At 42.9% G+C, this 18958-nt stretch overlaps 1 protein-coding gene across 6 annotated transcripts in view; it reads left to right on the top strand.

Moving 5' to 3' along the window:
• The first annotated feature begins 41 nt into the window (after positions 1-41).
• Positions 42-18958, top strand: part of lpcat4 (lysophosphatidylcholine acyltransferase 4) — a 24014-nt gene continuing 5097 nt past the window's right edge. For 3 of the 6 annotated variants that reach the window (XM_052497493.1, XM_052497496.1, XM_052497498.1), the window contains exons 1-7: positions 42-542; positions 1302-1404; positions 11972-12338; positions 15322-15434; positions 15902-15962; positions 16273-16331; positions 18052-18086. In XM_052497493.1, the coding sequence (XP_052353453.1) occupies positions 520-542; positions 1302-1404; positions 11972-12338; positions 15322-15434; positions 15902-15962; positions 16273-16331; positions 18052-18086 (761 nt within the window). In that variant the 5' untranslated portion in view covers positions 42-519. Of the gene's footprint in view, positions 543-1301; positions 1405-9339; positions 9858-11971; positions 12339-15321; positions 15435-15901; positions 15963-16272; positions 16332-18051; positions 18087-18958 lie in introns of those variants that run through there. The other 3 variants (XM_052497495.1, XM_052497494.1, XM_052497497.1) reach the window with 3 other exon arrangements.

Here is an 18958-nt window from a genome sequence, read left to right as displayed (position 1 = left end):
TAAAAACATTCTTCAGAAATTGAGATTTCCCCTTTAAACCTTGGACACGCCTGTTTTCAAACTTGTTTTCTCCGCGTTGGTGAAGAATGTGGAAAGGTAGGTTTTGCATTGTACCATCAGGCCATTTCTTCCAAATCATCCACTTTGTCCAGGCATGTCATTTCATCAGGTGATATTTGCAACAATGGTTACATATGACTATTTCTGCTCATGCATGTTACACATTGCAAGTCTTAAATTGATGGAAATTAGCAATGGCTTTCTAATGCTTGTTACATCTGCAATTGTCAAGCTTACAATTTTACAAACAAAACAGGTTAGAAGAAAAATGAGATTACTAACTGAAATTCCAGCCAATCATTGAGCAGCATTTGCACTGTTAAACAAATGAATCTCGCATATTTATATTTGTTCCCCTGCCTCCACATGACGTGGTTATTTCCAAGAGAATATACTGCTTCAAAACGTGGTCAGAGATAGGCGATGATAGCCCATCCACGGAGTGTAGATGGCAGATAAATGAAAACTCATTTAGACTGCAGGTAAGACTTTCCTCACTATTTGCTGTCATTTAATATGTCATGTTTTTTCAATGGGTGACTACTTTGAAGAATATTAAACAAATCAAAAGGTGTATTATTTCATTTTTGATGTCTTCACTATTATTCTACAATGTAGAAAATAGTCAAAATAAAGAAAAACTTGATTGAGTTGGTGTGTCCAAACTTTTGACTGGAACTGTATATTACCTGCTGCTGCTTACTATCAGGCTGTTAGTAAATGAGTGAGTGAATGGTGGGAAGGGGAGGGCCAATGTGTGCAACCTCTGTAAATGTCTGTACTGCTCTGTCACTACACAAATGCGATGATATGTGTTCCAGTACCTCAGAACTCCCCAACCACCCTCTCGTGCTCACTTTTTGTTCCGGCACCTCCCGAGTTACAGATTTAGCACTGCTGTGACCCTCCCATCTCCCTCCCTCGCTAGCTCGCTCTTTCTTCGCTGTGGAAGATGTGAGAGTTTGTTCTCAAAGTAGACTACAGTAAATAATTTCCTCCATTCCAAAAATACTGAATCTTAGCAGTCCCCACCACACTCTCTCTCTCTCTCTCTTTATTTCTCTCTGTCTCCAATCAGCATGGTGTGTGTAGAAGCGATCAGATGAGCACAGTAGACAGAATCCACAGGACCAGGTTTCTTGCTTATTCCTTCTTGAATCCGGGAATCTTCCAACCAGAATTCCTGGAAAACCAGAATAATTTTGGGAAAGTTTAACATTTACTTGCTAAACCTGTTCTAGGATTATTCTACCTTTTGATGATATGCCTGTACTGGAAGAAGAAACTGGTGAATCCACTTCTGACCTAACTCTAGATGGCGCCACCAGTCCCTGGCAGGGCCAGGTAAAGCAATTAGGCTTGTAACGCTAAGGAACAGATTAAATGACACCATAGAGAGAACGTCTCCTATCTTTGCCATATTGGCTTCTTTCTCCATTTATCTCTATGCGTTTATATAGTGGCCAACTCCTTGAAATCAGGGGAAGGGGGATACCTAGTTAGTTGTACTACAATGTGCCTTCCGCATTTAACCAAACTCCTCTGAATCAGAGAGGTGCGGGGGGATGCCATAATCGACTTCCACGTCTTCGGCACCCGGGGAACAGTGGGTTAACTGCCTTGCTCAGGGGCAGAACGACAGATTTTTTTTACCTCGTCAGCTCGGAGATTCAATCCAGCAACCTTTCGGTTACTGGCCCAACGCTCTGACCACTATTGCTACCTATTGTAGTGTACTATTTATATGTACTAAATTAGTGTACTATATAACTACTGTGCTTTATCTTGGACAGGCCGCAGTTGTAAATGAGAACTTGTTCTCAACTGGCTAACCTGGTGAGAGAAAATAAATATATATATATATATATGACACGGGGTGTCATTTGAGACTTAGCCATTGATATTGTTGAATCTGATTGATACTAATAGGGGTGCAGTGGTTTTGTACAAAATATAATGCTGTCACTAACCCCCCTCTTAGGATTCTAGCTGTGGTGAGATGCCGGTACTGGAGGAAGAGGCTAATGCTACTACCATTACTGACCTCCTAACTCGAGGTGGCGCCACCAGTAAAGAAAATGTATGGGAGTAAAGAGTGCATATGTTCTTTAGGAATGTAGTCGAGTAAAAGTTGTCAAAAATTAAAAGTACAGAGCCTGAAAAATTACTTCATTACTGAAGTAGTACTTTAAAGTATTTTTACTTAAAGGGGCAATCTGCTATTCAAACAATAACAAAGCGACACACAACCACTGTAAGGGTGTATGGAAATCCCCACTGTTAACTGAGGAGTCACCATTTATAGTTAATGGTAATCATCCAACCATTATGTTCAATATAACGATAAACTGCGTTCATTAATCTGACTCCAATAACATGTGAATAAATGCAACAGGCTGTGTACGTCTCTGGAGGATCTAGTCAAGGTAGCGAGCTTTGCATCACCTCTCAGTATGACTATAATGGACACGTGTCTAACTTTCACCGTTATGCAATTATTAAGAGACTAGATGCAAATAGCTAATCCTAGCGACCAATATTCTAGCATTCATTTATTGAGGCAAGCAGATCACAGATGTCAAGGTGGTACTGTACAGTGCATTTAGAAAGTATTCAGACCCCTCGACTTTTTCCCATTTTGTTACGTTACAGCCTTATTCTAAAATGTATTAAATCCCCCCCCCATCAATTTACAAACAAACCCCATAGTGACAAAGTAAAAACAGGTTTAGACATTTTTGTTCAAAAAATAATAATTAACAAATGGAAATAATACATTTACATAAGTATTCAAACCATTTACTCAGTACTTTGTTGAAGCACCTTTGGCAGCGACTACAGCCTCAAGTCTTTTTGGGTATGACGCTGCAAGCTTGGCAAACCTGTATTTGGGGAGTTTCTCTCATTCTCTGCAGATCCTCTCAAGCTCTGTCAGGTTGGATGGGGATTGTTGCTGCACAGCTATTTTCAGGTCTCTCCAGAGAAGTTTCATCAGTTTCAAGTCCGGGCTCTGGCTGGGACACTCAAGGACATTCCGAGACTTGTCCCGGAGCCACTCCTGCATTGTCTTGGCTGTGGGCTTAGGGTCATTGTCCTGTTGGAAGGTGAACCTTTGCCCCAGTCTGAGGTCCTGAGCGCTCTGGTGCAGGTTATCATCAATGATCTCTCTGTACTTTTCTCCATTCATCTTTCCCTCGATCCTGACTAGTCTCAAAGTCCCTGCTGCTGAAAAACATCCCTACAGCATAATGCTGCCACCACCGTAGGTGCTTCACCGTAGGGATGGTGCCAGGTTTCTTCCAGACGTGACACTTGACATTCAAGCTAAAACGTTCAATCTTAGTTTCTTCAGACCAGAGAATCTTGTTTCTCATGGTCTGAGAATCCTTTAGATGCCTTTTGGCAAACTCCAAGCGGGCTGTCATGTGCCTTTTACTGAGGAGTGGCTTCACTCTACCATAAAATGCTGTTTGGTGGAGTGCTGTAGAGATGGTTGTCCTTTTGGAAGGTTCTACCATCTCTCCAGAGGTACTCTGGAGCTCTGTCAGAGTGATCATAAGGTTCTTTGTCACCTCCCTGAACAAGGCCCTTCTCCACCTGATTGATCAGTTTGGCCAGATGGCCAGCTCTAGGAAGAGTCTTTGTGGTTGCAAACTTCTTCCATTTAAGAATGATGGAGGCCACTGTGTTCTTGGGCACATTCAATGCTGTTGGGAGAGCATCAGTTATTGTTTATAGTTATTTCCGCAGAGCATGGTTTGGAGCGCACACTTCAAACCTATTGTGTTATGTAAATGGTAAATGATCACAGACCAGCAGATCAACAGACGGAGTATTACACCATTGATAAAATGTAACAAAATGACATGAACATAAGAAGACAAACCTGGAACGATTAAATATGAAACATAATTATTATTTGCTGAATTGAAAAATCCTGATATCAAACTAATTGAGATTATAGATTGAGATCCTAAATGACTCAATCATGCTTCATATTGAATTCCTATTGGAATGAATTGCTGAATTACTTAATTATGTTAATGATGAGAATGATTGTTATGATTTGACTTTCTCATTTGATTGGATACATGTTATTCTGTTTTGTTTGTTATGCAGCACAGACAAACTACCCAGTAAATATACCACTTTGTGTTTAAAGGAATTCCTGCCTCAGTCTCCGCCATTCCTCTGTCACGTGAACCGTGACCACCTGTTCACCTTCACTAGTGTCAGTCATCCTACCTGTCCATCTACACACACAAATTATAATCATCTTTCACCCTCTCTCTTCCTTATCTCTTATCTCTCTCTTTCTCTCATCGCTTTCTCTTATTTCTCTATCATCTCACGCTGGCATTGCTCCCTCATCTTTTTCTATTATCTCTATCAATCTAATCTATACCAGGATTCTCCCAGATTGTATAATATTGGGATTTGAGGAGCTAATAAACCAGGCAGCTACTGATGTCCAAGTTTCCAATGGAAAGTGAAAAGGGGCATACCTAGTCAGTTGTTCACCTGAAATGTGTCTTCCGCATTTCACTGGGTGTCGAGGCTTGTCTGGCAGGAAACCCAGAACATCAAGAACAAGAGCATAGCATCTACTAAGAACATAATGCCTATCGAGATGCCAACCAGGAGTAAAACGTCTAGCAAGAGAATGATGCCAAGCAGAAAGTAAACACCTACCAAGAACACAACGGCTAGCAAGAAATTGACCCCTGGCAGGAGCAGAACTCCAAAGAGCATACTGAAAACCCCTGCCAATAGAATAGTGAAAACCCCTACCAAGAGAATTTCATACTGAAAACGTCTATCAAGAGCATACTGAAAACGCCTAGCAAGAAACAAACGCCTCGCAAGAGCGTGCATACAAAAGGGCCTATCAAGAGCAAAAACGGCTACGGAAAGCGAAGACAAAACACCTACAGAGACTAAGATCTACAGAGATTCAAACATCTATCAAGTGTGAAGAGGAAATGCCTACAGACAGTGAAAGGCCTACAATGATTGAAAAACTCACAGACAGCGAATGGCAGAGTTTATTTACAGAATTTAAAAGGCCTACCAGTGAAAGAGAAAGGCCTACCCAGAGAGAAAGGCCTGCAGAGACTAAGAAGCCTACTGAAGGGGAAATGCCTACCCACAGAGAAACGCCTATCGAAAGTGAAAGGACTAAAAAGACCAAAAGGCCTACCGAGAGGGCGAAGTCTACCGAGAGGGCGAAGTCTACAGAGAGGGCGAAGTCTACAGAGTCTATCAGTTACATGCACAGTAACATCAGAACAGTGATTACTCACCATGAACTGGTAGAAGCTTTTTCCTTTAACGAGTCCAACGTGAAGGATATACTGCTTTCCCGGGAACGGGCCCAAATCCTTGTCATTTGCATGAAGAGAAGACAGGGAAAAGGGGGCGGAGGTCAGGTTGCCTTTATGAGAATTTGTTGGCGAGCGAGTAAACCCCCACTGCCATCAGTTCTATTGGCAGACCTGCAATCATTGGAAAATATAATCGATGACCTACGAGCAAGATTAAACTACCAACGGGACATTCAAAACTGTAATTTCTTATGTTTCAATGAGTTGTAGCTGAACGATGACATGAACAACATACAGCTGGCAGGTTTTACACTGTATCGGCAGGATAGAACAGCAGGCTCTGGTAAGACCAGGGGTGGCGGTCTATGTATATTTGTAAACAACAGCTGGTGCACAATATCTAAGGAAGTCTCAACGTTTTGCTCGTCTGAGGTAGAGTATCTCATGATAAGCTGTAGACCACACTACCTACCTATAGTTATCATCTGTATTTTTTGTAGCTGTCTACATACCACCACAGACCGATGCTGGCACTAAGACCGCACTCAATGAGCTGTATACCGCCATAAGTAAACAGGAAAACGCTCATCCAGAGGAGGCACTCCTAGTGGCCGGGGACTTTAATGAATGGAAACTTAAATCTGTTTGACCAAATTTCCACCAGCATGTTAAACGTGCAACCTGAGGGGGAAAAAAACTCTTGACCACCTTTTCTCCACACACAGAGACGCAAACAAAGCTATCTCTCGGCCTCCATTTGGCAAAGCTAACCATAACTCTATCCTCCTGAGTACACCACATCAGTCACAGGCTTCATCAACAAGTGCATCGATGACGTCGTTCCCACAGTGACTGTACGTACATACCCCAACCAGAAGCCATGGATTACAGGCAACATTCGCACTGACCGAAAGGGTACAGCTGCCGCTTTCAAGGAGTGGGACTCTAACCCGGAAGCTTATAAGAAATCCAGATATGCCCTCCGACGAACCATCAAACAGGCAAAGTGTCAATACAGGACTACGATTGCATCGTACTACACCGGCTCCAGAGTGTGCAAAACTGTCATCAAGGTGAAGGGTAGCTACTTTGAAGAATCTCCAAAATAAAATATTTTGATTAACACATGATTCCATATGTGCTATTTCATAGTTTTGATGTCTTCACTTTTATTCTACAATGTAGAAAATAGTAAAAAAAACAAAGAAAAACCCTTGAATGAGTAGGTGTGTCCAAACCTTTGACTGGTACTGTACATATTACCTAAAATACCTCGACTAACCTGTGCACCTGCACATTGACTCTATACCGGTACCCCCTGTATATAGCCTCGCTACTGTTATTTTATTGTTGCTCTTTAATGATTTGTTATTTTTTTTACTTCTGTTTTATTTATTTTGTTTGTAAATACTTTATCACTTATTTTTCTTAAAACTGCTTGTTGGCTAAGGGCTTGTAAAGTAAACATTTCACTCTAAGGTCGACACCTGTTGTATTCGGCGCTTTTGACAAATGAAATTTGATTAGATTTGATTTAATACTAAATTACCTAGACGATTGGCTAACCTGTGCTCATTCACGGGATCAGGCAGAAGCTGACACGACATCTCTCCTGAAGCACATCTCAGAGCTAGGCCTCAGGTTGAACATGCAAAAAGCCACCTGGCCCGCACACAAACTGCAATATTTGTGGGCATGCGGATCGACTTGTCTTTAATGAGGGCCCACTTCGACGAAGAGAATGTCCAGAAATTGTAGTTCACCTCAATGTTTTTGTCCAAAACCAGAAGGTAAATGTTTTTCAGTGTCAGAGACCGATGGGTCGCCTCTTTTTTGACCCCATTGGGCCTTCTACACTTGCAGAGACCCCTGCCGAGTTGGTTCAATGCTCAGGGTTTACATCCCAAGGAAGACAGGTATTGTCGTCTGACTGTGTCCAAGGAATGTACCTGAGCAGTGGCAAGATAGCAATCACTGAAATTCTTTTCAGTCAAGATACGCCTGGACAGAGTCCATCGGAGGGAACTGGTCCAAACAGACGCCTCCTTGACAGGCTGGTGAGCAGGTATTGAGGAGGAGGGAGACCAGTGGGACATGGAGCCCCAGCTGGTCCAAACTCCCCATCATCATGCTGGACTTAAGAGCAATCCAACTAGCTGGGCTCAAATCTTCTACTACAACTGTGAGACTAACCTGTGCTGGTACAGACAGACAGCACCACAGTGGTACCTGTGGGCGGTCTGGGTTACCACCAAGGGGGTCTGGGTTCCATTCGCCTCCACCAGATGGCACTTACACTTCTGCCGTGGTCACAGAAGAATCTGGCCTCACTGCGAGCTGTACACCTCCCAGGGACTCTGCAGCGGACATGCTGTCCAGGGAAAGCCCTCGGGAAGGGGAGTGGTGACCGCATCCCCGAATAGTGACGGGAAAGCAGAGCTGGATCTGTTTGCCTCAGAGAGAAACACACGGTGCCCCCTCTGGTTCTTGATATCCCCCCCGGGCCACTTGGTCTAGATGCCCTGGTTATACACCTTTCCCCGTTCCCGCTGATTCCAGTGACTCTTGTCAGAATCAGGGAAGCAGGCCACCAGGTTCTTCTGATTTCCCTGAGATGGCAGAGACACAACTGGTTCAGCACAATACTGTCACTCCTAGCAGGGACAGCATGGGAACTACCTCGAAGGCCAGACCAATTGTCACAGGAGGGGGGCACATTGAGGCATCTGAATCCCTCCCTCCTGCAGCTGTGGGCCTGGCCGCTGAACAGCGAAAATGGTCTGGTTTAGATTTTGAGCCCTCTGTTGTTAACATCTTACAGTGTCAGGGCCCCGTCCACCACATCAATCTATGACACAAGGTGACGCGAATTCTGCCAGTGGTGTGGGTGGAGCAGGGGGTTGCTCTTCTTGTAGAATAAATTGATGAATACATGAATGCTATCGAAATTATTTGGATGCATTCAAGCATCTATCTATTTATATGTGCATGTATTTATTTATTTGTGTGTACATTTTATTTATTCATTCATTTTTTTTCAAATTGTGGCAGATTACGTCCTCCATACAATTTACCTACTTGTTGTTTGTTTCTTTGTTCTATGGCCTATCTCATGTTGCTATGTAGGCCTAAATGTTGTTGACTGAGATTGGATGATGGAGCATGATGTTACACCGATTGCGACAGATGTCCATGGTCCATTCTTTACCCGACATTCTAATCGAACACATTTCTCCAGTATTAGGTTATGAGAATAGACAATACTCATTTAGCAATGCAGCCAAGAATGACTATTTTCTCAAAACATGTTTACTGGCAAGCTTATCAAATGGGCTAAATGTAAAACAAATTATTAATAGTTTTTTTGGCACAATAAATTAACTTTAACACCCTAATTAGATGACTGTCGTTCGACTGGGCGTGTAGGCCAATAGGCTAAAAATGTTGTACCTGTGACCGACCTGTTAACCGGTTCGACTTGATGCCACAACCGTGGATGTCAGTGAGGGGATTCGATTAATCTGTCTCGGGAGCCTGGTGTGGCGTGTTTTGCACCGGGTGAAATTTGATCGCATACGTTTTGGAACCGGGCTGCCTCCTCGGCGTGAGCCAGGTGCCCGTTCAAAGCCCACGGAGACGTCGGCTTAAAACAAAAGTGATGTAATTAAGCATGTGGGGTAATGAGTAGCATATGCTAAATTGATTGCCATATCTGCCTTACCAATGAAAAGTCGTTTGAAAATTAAAATATATACTTTATGGAAATGATATGTACGTTTCTGGACGATGTACCATGCTGCCTTGTTAACAAAATGACCAAGCAGCACATAGTATTGTTCTTTTTGAGAGGGTACTCCTCCCTTACCGCTTTTCCCCGTTCACGTCACAGTCCATAGACCGGTGTCTCGCGGCTCAGCATAATCGAATCCTCCCATTGTCGGAGTCTTTCTGAAGGGCGTGACAGGTGTGGTATGTTAAAAGGATGGACTAACTACCCAGGTTGTTATTCTTTTACTTTATGTGCAAGGACGCTTGCGCACCTTTCTTATAACGTTCATTGTGTTGTAGTACAATAAATCAACGTTTGGGATTGTTTTGTTTGTTTTTACGGGTTCACGTCTTCACTTGGCTAGTTTTCATTTTGGAGGAGTCTTTATTTATTTTTTATCCAACCAGCTTTTTCGCACTCGGTCTCCTGTCCTTCGCTCTCTGTATCTAGACACGTTTTGAGATATCAGGTTTTATGCAAAGCAAAACAGTTGCAGTGGAATTAACTTTCGACTCTACGGCATATGTATGACCATTCAGTGAATACCTCACAGAACAGAGCTGAAAGGGTTCATTTGAAATCTGGTTTGATCTGTCAAGGCTTGCCTAGTCGCCATGGAGAGGCAGAACAGTCACCAAGCAACTTATTCTTCCCAACACCCATTTGTGCACACGTTGAAACTGACCAGGGCGCAGTTAATAAGGGTGAGTTGTCTTTATTATGCTTGAGGAAATGTGGTAAGAGCTGCACAACGATCTCATACCTCCAAAACATGCTAACCTCTCACCATTATGCCTAACCTGGTCAGCCGCCAGTGGGCGTTATGGATCTCCACATGCCCGGCAGGCTACATTATATTTATACCACTATCATTATTCACGATTGATTAATGATTATCTGTAATCATGGTAGCGTCCACATTTGAATGTAGTTCATTAAATGAAGTGTTCAGAAATATATAACATTCTTATTTATAATAAAAATGACACTACATTATTCACCATTCAGTTACTATTGGGCACAACATGATCCGAAAACACAACCAAAACAAAATGCAAATGCCTCCAACAAGTTGGTAGTCAACAAGTTTGATGTAGTCATTGCGTGCTATGAATATGGGACCGTAAACTAAACTTTTGTCTACTTTAATACACTATAAGGGAATTTGTCCAAATACTTATACACCTTCAAATAAAACAGGTTTGAATGAAAATCCTCACAAATAAAAGGTGACATTCTGTACTGTCGACTCATGAAATATTTGATCTCAAATTCAAAATGCTTGAGTATAGAGGCAAATTAAACGTTTTAGCTTCACTGTCCAAATAAATATGAAAGGGTTGTATGTCTCTGTGTGCAATGCATGTATGATACAGTTGAAGTCATTAACTTGTTTTTCAACCACTCCACAAATTTCTTGTTAACTAACTATAGTTTTGCCAAGTCGTTTAGGACATCTACTTTCTGCATGACACAAGGCATATTTCCAACAATTGTATACAGACAGATTATTTATCTTATAATTCACTGTATCACAATACCAGTGGGTCAGAAGTTTACATACTCTAAATGTACTGTGCCTTCAAAACAGCTTGAGAAATTACGGAAAATGGTGTCATGGCTTTAGAAGATTCTGATAGGCTAATTGACATAATTTGAGTCAATTGGAGGTGTACCTGTGGATGTATTTCAAAACCTACCTTCTAACTCAGTGCCTCTTTGCTTGACATCATGGGAAAATCAAAATAAATCAGCCAAGACTTCAGAAAAAAAATTGTAGACCTCCACAAGTCTGGTTCATACTTTGGAGCAATTTCCAAACGCCTGAAGGGACCACGTTCATCTGTACAAACAATAGTATGCACGTATAAACACCATGGGATCATGCAGCCGTCATACCGCTCAGGAAGGAGAAGTGGTTTGACTCCTAGAGATGAACGTACTTTGGTGCGAAAAGTGCAAATCAATCCCAGAACCTCAGCTAAAGACCTTGTGAAGATGCTGGAGGAAACCGGTACAAAACTATATATATCCACAGTAAAACGAGTCCTATATCGACATAACCTGAAAGGCTGCACAGCAAGGAAGAAGCCACTGTTCCAAAAACAATACCAGACTATGGTTTGCAACTGCACATGGAGACAAAGATCGTACTTTTTGGAGCAATGTCCTCTGGTCTGATGAAACAAAAATAGAACTGTATGGCCATAATGACCATCGTTATGTTTGGAGGAAATAGGGGGAGGCTTGCAAGCCGAAGAACACCATCCCAACCGTGAAGCACGGTGGTGGCAGCATCATGTTGTGTGGGTGCTGCAGGAGGGACTGGTTCACTTCACAAAATAGATGGCATCATGAGTGGGAAAAATATGTGGATTTATTGAAGCAACATCTCGAAACATCAGTCAGGAAATTAAAGCTGGTCGCAAGTGGGTCTTCCAAATAGACAATGACCCCAAGCATACTTCCAAAGTTGTGGCAAAATGGCTTAAGGACAACAAATTCAAAGTATTGGAGTGGCCATCACAAAGAACTGACCTCAATCCCATAGAAAATGTGTGGGCGGAACTGAAAAAGAAACTAGCTGAAATAAATAATTCTCTCTACTATTATTCAGACATTTCACATTCTTAAAATAAAGTGGTGATCCTAACTGACCTAAAACAAGGAATGTTTACTAGGATTAAATGTCAGGAATTGTGAGAAACTGAGTTTAAATGTATTTGGCTATGGTGTATGTCATCTTCCGACTTCAACCTACCCTACGCAACATAATATCCTCCATATATGATCATATCCCTGTCCCTCCCATCCACAGGGCATGGTGTTGGGCTCCATCCTCGTCCCCATACGAGTTTTTCTGGCTGTCCTCTGCTTCCTGATCATGTGGCCTATTGCCCGGCTCCGATTGGCTGGCCTCTCAGATGCGGAACGGTCCCGGCCAGTAACGACTGGGTGGAGGAGATGGTTACTACACCCCATCATCTGGTTCCTTAGCCGGGCAGTGTTTTTCTTCCTGGGGTTCTTCTGGTTCCGGGTCAAAGGTTGTAGGGCGGGGCATAAGGAGGCTCCTGTGTTGGCAGTGGCACCTCACAGTAGCTTCCTGGATATGTTGGTGCTGACGGAAACCCAGCTGCCTACGGTGGTGTCTAGATCAGAGAACCAAAGCATTCCCGTTATAGGGGGTGAGTGTTTTGTGGGAGACTGGGAGAGTTTCTGGGTCAAAGTTGCCCTTTTAAAGAGACAGGGTGTACATTTTTCTTTGGCATCACCTTCATTAAAATAATCACATACATTTTCACATCATAGACATTTAAACCAGTCAGTCCATCATTAATACATTCACTCACAAACGACCACTGTCCCAACTGCACTAGATAAGTACAGTGCCTTGCGAAAGTATTCGGCCCCCTTGAACTTTGCGACCTTTTGCCACATTTCAGGCTTCAAACATAAAGATATAAAACTGTTTTTTTTGTGAAGAATCAACAACAAGTGGGACACAGTCATGAAGTGGAACGACATTTATTGGATATTTCAAACTTTTTTAACAAATCAAAAACTGAAAAATTGGGCGTGCAAAATTATTCAGCCCCCTTAAGTTAATACTTTGTAGCGCCACCTTTTGCTGCGATTACAGCTGTAAGTCGCTTGGGGTATGTCTCTATCAGTTTTGCACATCGAGAGACTGACATTTTTCCCATTCCTCCTTGCAAAACAGCTTGAGCTCAGTGAGGTTGGATGGAGAGCATTTGTGAACAGCAGTTTTCAGTTCTTTCCACAGATTCTCGATTGGATTCAGGTCTGGACTTTGACTTGGCCATTCTAACACTTGGATATGTTTATTTTTGAACCATTCCATTGTAGATTTTGCTTTATGTTTTGGATCATTGTCTTGTTGGAAGACAAATCTCTGTCCCAGTCTCAGGTCTTTTGCAGACTCCATCAGGTTTTCTTCCAGAATGGTCCTGTATTTGGCTCCATCCATCTTCCCATCAATTTTAACCATCTTCCCTGTCCCTGCTGAAGAAAAGCAGGCCCAAACCATGATGCTGCCACCACCATGTTTGACAGTGGGGATGGTGTGTTCAGGGTGATGAGCTGTGTTGCTTTTACGCCAAACATAACGTTTTGCATTGTTGCCAAAAAGTTCAATTTTGGTTTCATCTGACCAGAGCACCTTCTTCCACATGTTTGGTGTGCTTCCCAGGTGGCTTGTGGCAAACGTTAAACAACACTTTTTATGGATATCTTTAATAAATGGCTTTCTTCTTGCCACTCTTCCATAAAGGCCAGATTTGTGCAATATACGTCTGATTGTTGTCCTATGGACAGAGTCTCCCACCTCAGCTGTAGATCTCTGCAGTTCATCCAGAGTGCTCATGGGCCTCTTAGCTGCATCTCTGATCAGTCTTCTCCTTGTATGAGCTGAAAGTTTAGAGGGACGGCCAGGTCTTGGTAGATTTGCAGTGGTCTGATACTCCTTCCATTTCAATATTATCGCTTGCACAGTGCTCCTTGGGATGTTTAAAGCTTGGGAAATCTTTTTGTATCCAAATCCGGCTTTAAACTTATTCACAACAGTATCTCGGACCTGCCTGGTGTGTTCCTTGTTCTTCATGATGCTCTCTGCGCTTTTAACGGACCTCTGAGACTATCACAGTGCAGGTGCATTTATACGGAGACTTGATTACACACAGGTGGATTGTATTTATCATCATTAGTCATTTAGGTCAACATTGGATCATTCAGAGATCCTCACTGAACTTCTGGAGAGAGTTTGCTGCACTGAAAGTAAAGGGGCTGAATAATTTTGCACGCCCAATTTTTCAGTTTTTGATTTGTTAAAAAAGTTTGAAATATCTAATAAATGTCGTTCCACTTCATGATTGTGTCCCACTTGTTGTTGATTCTTCACAAAAAAATACAGTTTTATATCTTTGTTTGAAGCCTGAAATGTGGCAAAAGGTCGCAAAGTTCAAGGGGGCCGAATACTTTCGCAAGGCACTGTACATATACCGATAGTCTACTTTGCATTTAGTAGTCCAACAGCACAAGGAACTAATGAATATTTGAACACAACTCTCATGACTCTCTTCTGAATGTGTGCTAAAGTTGTATTTTCCCTCCTTTTCTTTCACACCTTCCCCCTCTTCGTCTCTTGTCTCTTTGTCCTGCACTCTCTTTCCCCACCTTCCATCTTTCTCCTTCACCTTTTCCATCTCTTCCTCGCCACCTCTCACATTTCCCTGTCTGTTCTCTCTAGTCTCTCTCATGACCCTGTCTGTTCTCTCTAGTCTCTCTCTCTCTCTCTCACATTTCCCTGTCTGTTCTCTCTAGTCTCTCTCTCTCTCACATTTCCCTGTCTGTTCTCTCTAGTCTCTCTCTCTCTCTCACATTTCCCTGTCTGTTCTCTCTAGTCTCTCTCTCTCTCACATTTCCCTGTCTGTTCTCTCTAGTCTCTCTCTCTCTCTCTCATTTCCCTGTCTGTTCTCTCTAGTCTCTCTCTCTCTCTCATTTCCCTGTCTGTTCTCTCTAGTCTCTCTCTCTCTCTCTCACATTTCCCTGTCTGTTCTCTCTAGTCTCTCTCTCTCTCTCACATTTCCCTGTCTGTTCTCTCTAGTCTCTCTCACATTTCCCTGTCTGTTCTCTCTAGTCTCTCTCACATTTCCCTGTCTGTTCTCTCTCTCACATTTCCCTGTCTGTTCTCTCTCTCACATTTCCCTGTCTGTTCTCTCTCTCACATTTCCCTGTCTGTTCTCTCTCTCACATTTCCCTGTCTGTTCTCTCTCTCACATTTCCCTGTCTGTTCTCTCTCTCACATTTCCCTGTCTGTTCTTTTCTCTGTCTCTTCTCTCTCTCACATTTCCCTGTCTGTTCTCTCTCTCACATTTCCCTGTCTGTTCTCTCTCGTCTCTCTCACATTTCCCTGTCTGTTCTCTCTCGTCTCTCTCACATTTCCCTGTCTGTTCTCTCTCACATTTCCCTGTCTGTTCTCTCTCACATTTCCCTGTCTGTTCTCTCTCGTCTCTCTCACATTTCCCTGTCTGTTCTCTCTTCAGTAGCACTTCAGTGGCGTTTGTGTCCTAATGAATATAATTATCATGTCAATTTGGCTATGTCACATTATAACAGCCGTTTGTATGGTTTGTCTTTTCTCTCTCTCAGCCCTCCTGGAGTTTAACCAGTCAGTGTTGGTAAACAGGAAGAATCCAGAATCCAGGAAACGGGCTGTCGTTCAGATCAAAGAGAGGCTCACCTCCAATGGCTACTGGCCACAGGTAAGCAGGGATCAGAGGGCAGGGGTCAAAGGTCAAATTAGGCTCATGGGGGAACTGGTGTAACGTAGAAGCCCTGCCTGAGACATGCAAACCCAATTGTTGCTAGCAGACTACAATGATTTCCTCTTGGTCTAATGGTTAAGACAGACGCTGGTTCACATCCCACCAGTTACACATGAACCTCACTGCATCAGTCTTGCGTCATATAGCACTACAACTTTGTTGACTTGCAATACCAGTATGTCATGTTCGAATAATGTTACTGGTGGCCAACAATGAACTTTACTGATGAAGGGATGGCTTTCATAGAACTGGTTTAACACACCTCTTTTCATCAGTCCCTCTTCCGAATGAACCTTCCTGATGGGACAACATAGAACTGGTTCTACGAACTCCCTTGCTTTCTAAATTCCCATCGCTCTCATTGTCTCTATTCATCAAACAGTCTCCCTTTCTCTCATGGCCAGATGCTGATGTTCCCAGAAGGCACCACGACGAACGGCACCACTCTCATAAAGTTCAAACCTGGTGAGATTTAGACCTGGGTTCAGATAATATTTGAAATCTTTCAAATGCTTTTTGCCTTTGCTTTAGCCTGCCTAGGGTGCCAGATGGGCGGGGTTTGCACTTTTGTGACTATTCTGCTGGTTCCATTGTGCCAGTCAAGCTCAATCAAGCCCAGATAAAGTAGTTGAGATAATTTAAAATAGTATTTGAACCCCGGGTTGGTGAGAACATCATAAAGAATGTCGCTTCTTCTACACCTAAAGTAATGGATGGTATGTTGTGTTACATAGGGGGGTGAGCTGACTGGTTTGCTGTTCTGTCTCCCTCCTAGGTGCCTTCCTAGCTGGAGTCCCAGTCCAACCTGTCCTGCTGCACTACCCCAACAAACTGGTGAGTAGACTGGACTGCGTCAGTATTGGGATACAGCAGAGAAATTGAGTGTCAGAACGGAGGGATGGGAGCGCTGGCTCCAGGGGTGCATGTTGTCAGGGGGAAGCAGCACCGTCACTCGTAGTTTACACACCGACGCAGCGGAAGGTGTAGGGTGAAGTCATACATACATTTGTACTGACTCTACACACATCCCCTCACATACAATCGCTTCTGCTACTCTGTTTATCATATCCTGTTGCCTAGTACCTTTACCCCTATACATATCTACCTCCATCTCTCCAGTATTCCTGCACATTGTAAATATGGTACTGGAACTGACCCTGTATATAGTACATTTACCCCTATACATATCTACCTCCATCTCTCCAGTATTCCTGCACATTGTAAATATGGTACTGGAACTGACCCTGTATATAGTACCTTTACCCCTATACATATCTACCTCCATCTCTCCAGTATTCCTGCACATTGTAAATATGGTACTGGAACTGACCCTGTATATAGTACCTTTACCCCTATACATATCTACCTCCATCTCTCCAGTATTCCTGCACATTGTAAATATGGTACTGGAACTGACCCTGTATATAGTACCTTTACCCCTATACATATCTACCTCCATCTCTCCAGTATTCCTGCACATTGTAAATATGGTACTGGAACTGACCCTGTATATAGTACCTTTACCCCTATACATATCTACCTCCATCTCTCCAGTATTCCTGCACATTGTAAATATGGTACTGGAACTGACCCTGTATATAGTACCTTTACCCCTATACATATCTACCTCCATCTCTCCAGTATTCCTGCACATTGTAAATATGGTACTGGAACTGACCCTGTATATAGTACCTTTACCCCTATACATATCTACCTCCATCTCTCCAGTATTCCTGCACATTGTAAATATGGTACTGGAACTGACCCTGTATATAGTACCTTTACCCCTATACATATCTACCTCCATCTCTCCAGTATTCCTGCACATTGTAAATATGGTACTGGAACTGACCCTGTATATAGTACCTTTACCCCTATACATATCTACCTCCATCTCTCCAGTATTCCTGCACATTGTAAATATGGTACTGGAACTGACCCTGTATATAGTACCTTTACCCCTATACATATCTACCTCCATCTCTCCAGTATTCCTGCACATTGTAAATATGGTACTGGAACTGACCCTGTATATAGTACCTTTACCCCTATATATATCTACCTCCATCTCTCCAGTATTCCTGCACATTGTAAATATGGTACTGGAACTGACCCTGTATATAGTATGCTTACTAGCTACTTGTGTTTATCTTGTTTTGTTCTACGTTGTTATTTCTAGTATTACATTGTTGGGGTTAGAGCTAGCAAGAAAGAAAGACTATGCACTGTACGTGTGCATGTGACATTGGCACTAGATGCTTATCTTGGGTCAGTTTTGCATTTCCCCCCACTAATGGCTAAGGTTGGGCTTGTGGGATTTTAACCCAGAGCGCATTGGAATTGTGACTGAGAGCACCCTACCTTGTCGTATAAAAAAAAAAATCGCATGTGGTTTCTAATCATAGTTCATGTTTGGATGTTGGAACTCTCCTGGCCCCACAGCATGCCCGTACAGTCAGACGTAGGCCCATGGGTGATATACTGTCTGCACATGGCAGTTCACCTTCTAGAGTTATTATTTCTATGCCTTTTTAAAAACATGCTTACTTTCTAGGATACTGTGCGCTGGACCCACAGGGGAACTACCTGGTAAGACACCATCTATATGAAATAAAAACGTCTAATAATCATTCAAATCGATCTTTATTTGTCCCATGCGCCGAATACAACAAGTGTTGACCTTACCGTAAAATGTTTACTGACAAGCCCTTAATAACCAACAGTGCCGTTCAAGAACTAAAGTAAAACATAATAAAAAAGTAACACAATAAAATAACAACGAGGCCATATAGAGGAGGTACCGGTACCGAGTCAGTGTACAGGTTAGTTGAGGTCATTTGAAGTGACTATGCATAGATGATAAACAGCGAGTAGCAACAGTGTACAAAACAAATGGGGGGAGGGGTGGTGGCCATTTTATTAATTGTTCAGCAGTCTTATGGCTTGGGGGTAGAAGCTTTTGAGGAGACTTTTGGACCTAGACTTGGCGCTCCGGTACCGCTTGCCGTGCGGTAGCAGAGAAAACAGTCTATGACTTGGGTGACTGGAGTCTCTGACAATTTTATGGGCTTTCCTCTGACACTGCCTATTATATAGGTCCTAGATGGCAGGGAGCTTGGCCCCAGTGATGTACTGGGCCGTACACACTACCCTCTGTAGCGCCTTACGGTCAGATGCCAAGCAGTTTCCGTACCAGGCGGTGATGCAACTGATCAGGATGCTCTCGATGGTGCAGCTGTATAACTTTTTGAGGATCTGGGGACCCATGCCAAATTTTTTCAGTCTCCTGAGGGGGAAAAGGTTTTGTCGTGTCCTCTTAATAACCGTCTTGGTGTGTTTGGACCATGATAGTTTGTTGGTGATGTGGACACCAAGGAACTTGAAACTCTCGACCCGCTCCACTACAGTCTATGTTAATGGGGCCCATGTTAATGGGTTAATGGGGTTCTGTTCGGCCCATC

This window comes from Oncorhynchus keta, chromosome 35, assembly GCF_023373465.1.
Source record: "Oncorhynchus keta strain PuntledgeMale-10-30-2019 chromosome 35, Oket_V2, whole genome shotgun sequence".
In the NCBI taxonomy this organism is placed as follows: domain Eukaryota; kingdom Metazoa; phylum Chordata; class Actinopteri; order Salmoniformes; family Salmonidae; genus Oncorhynchus; species Oncorhynchus keta.
The sequence above is the reverse complement of the archived record's forward strand: the minus strand, read 5'-3'. Positions and strand labels throughout refer to the sequence as shown.